Source organism: Pinus tabuliformis, chromosome 6 (genome assembly GCF_031772625.1).
Source record: "Pinus tabuliformis cultivar Carrire ecotype Pingquan chromosome 6, CPIR1, whole genome shotgun sequence".
Lineage (NCBI taxonomy): Eukaryota > Viridiplantae > Streptophyta > Pinopsida > Pinales > Pinaceae > Pinus > Pinus tabuliformis.
The window spans coordinates 720,194,452-720,197,085 of NC_142292.1; the positions used below are offsets into that span (position 1 = coordinate 720,194,452).

At 40.9% G+C, this 2,634-nt stretch overlaps 1 protein-coding gene across 1 annotated transcript; it reads left to right on the plus strand.

The window, feature by feature from the left end:
- Positions 1-443: 443 nt before the first annotated feature.
- LOC149260709 (GDSL esterase/lipase At4g01130-like) lies at positions 444-1,941 on the plus strand. Its single transcript, XM_089380547.1, has 4 exons — positions 444-746; positions 851-1,048; positions 1,126-1,566; positions 1,679-1,941. The coding sequence occupies exons 1-4, from the start codon at positions 494-496 to the stop codon at positions 1,939-1,941; spliced, it is 1,155 nt and encodes a 384-aa protein (XP_089236673.1). The 5' UTR covers positions 444-493.
- The last annotated feature ends 693 nt before the right edge of the window (positions 1,942-2,634 follow it).

Here is a 2,634-nt window from a genome sequence, read left to right on the forward strand (position 1 = left end):
TTAACTAGACTCAGTGAATGTCCAAAAGTCTTCCAAATTTTTTATGATTTTGAAACACGCCTGTGTAGCAGACCGCACATGATGAGATGGCGGGAGATCAGTGAATTCCCGGGAATAGTAAGTAATCTCGATATTATTTATAAAAATAACTCGTAACAAATTGGTACAGTGACCCACCTTAAAAAGACACCTATCTAGGTTCCAATATCTTAACTAGACTCAGGGAATGTCCAAAAGTCTTCCAAATTTTTTATGAATTTGAAACACGCCTTTGTAGCAGACCGCACATGATGAGATGGGGGAAGATTCGAAGATGCCTCCACGTTCAATATCGATATGAGCACAGTTCGGAATGCTCACACACGACGCTCATATTTATTGCAGACCAACTTTCTTGGGGGATTGCATTCAGTCTTCTTCATTCCATTACCCTTCTTTGCGTCCGTACCCTTAACAGTAATCGTTGTCTGAACAGATTATCGTGGACATCGCAATGGGGATGCAGCGCGTGACTAAATGCTATTTAATTGGCATACTTGCGTCTATGGCTATTCTTCCAATATTGTCTCAAGCTCACTGTAATTACCCGGCCATATTTAATTTTGGGGATTCAACCTCCGATACGGGTACCGTTCACTATGTGTTCCCCTATAACGAGGCTGCGGAGACTCCTCCCTATGGAGAAAAACACTTCGGCAAACCCACAGGCAGATACAGCAACGGAAGACTCTCCATAGATTTCTTCGGTACGTTATTTAATTCCAGGTACTATGTAATTTGATGTGGCTACTAATCTTTGTTTGCTGCAACCCTAAAGGTATATTTGATGACGAAATTATCAATGTTGCAGCCGAGGCACTGGGAAAACCGTTTCTGAGTCCATATTTGCAGTCCGTGGGTTCAAATTTCGGGGCTGGAGCCAACTTTGCTGCGGCAGGTGCCGCTGCTCTTGATAACGATTCATTCATTGCTCCCATCTCCCTCAGCGTTCAGCTCAATCAGTTCAAGGTTTTCAAGCAACAGGTTCTCGCCACCATCAAGGCTAATGGTAAGTAGTATTTGTACGTAATCTAAATAGTAACAGTAATGGGTATTTAATCAAGAAGTGATGGAATGTTAATACAGGTTCTCTAAGCAATCTCCCAAGTGCTGAAGCGTTCAAGAGCGGGATATACACGATAGACATCGGGGGAAACGACTTGAACTCCGGATACATGAATCTCAAACTCAACCCCACCCAGGTGAAAACTACCCTTCTTCCAAAGGTTGCAGAGGCTATTGCAGGAGCTGTGGAAACTCTGTACAATGAGGAAGTGAGGACTTTTCTTGTGTGGGACGTTGGCCCTCAAGGGTGCGGGTCCTTCTGGCTCTCTTATTATCCCCATTCTCCCAACGACTTCGATAAGCATGGCTGCTCCATTTCCTACAACGGCGCAGTTCTCCATTACAACACACTCCTCAGAGCTCAGCTCTCCTCCCTTCGCAAGCAACTCAAAGACGCCACCATCATCTATGTCAATACATATGACATCATCTACGATTTCTTCGCCAACCCCTCCAAATATGGTATTCTACTGTACCCTTATCCCATTCTGTATTAACTATTTGTGTATATATTCCAAGTACCAGATGAAATTATGAATGAATGATGCAGTATACTCAACATTCAAAAATGCAGGGTTTAAGGCCACCACTAAAGCATGCTGTGGAGTTGGGGGGAAGTACAATTACAATTACAACATATGGTGTGGATCCAGTGGAAACATCACTGGCCGCACTGTGAAGGCCATGGCCTGCTCCGACCCAGACTCCTGCATCAATTGGGATGGAGTCCACTGGACTGACGAGGCCAACAGAATCCTCACTAAACAAATTTTGAGTGGAAAATACTTTGAACCGTCCTTCCCCCTCGCTAGCTTCTGTGATCTCCAACCCCTATGATTCATTCTTTTCTTTCTTGTCGGGGTTCCTTACTCGATTGGTAGGTTTGATGTAGCAGCCCTGCACTTGTTTCGGAATAAAGAAGAAGCTTCTCCGCATGCATTTTACGATTGAGATTACTCTAAGAACAGCTCATACATAGACATCACCCATTGAGTTATGACTCTGTAAATGAGAAGCCTTATTTTTAAGGGGAGTTTGATCATTGCAGTCTATGTACTCTATCTTTATCTTTACCCCTAGAAAATTATTATGGCCGTATATGTACTCTCTATTTATCTCTATCTATAGAAAATTATCATTGCAGTCTGTGTACTTTTTTTTCTCTCATAGAAAAAAAATAATATAAAAGAAGTTTTTTGTGTTTTTTTTTTAATTCCACTTTAGGCACAACTACATACTATGACATTTATTTTTAGCCATAGAAAAACTATTATTGTGGTCTGTGTACTCTCTATTTAACTATTATTGTGGTCTGTGTACTCTCTATTTATCTCTAGTCATAAAAAATTATCATTGCAATCTGTGTACTCTCTTTTTTTTCTCTTTCATAGAAGAAAAATTGACATTAAAAAAACAATTTTTTTTTTGGCACGACGAACTCCAACTTTTTCATTTATATGTGTGCTCTCTATTTAGCTTATCTGTAGCCATAGAAAATTATCATTACAGTCTGTGTACTCTCTTTTCTTC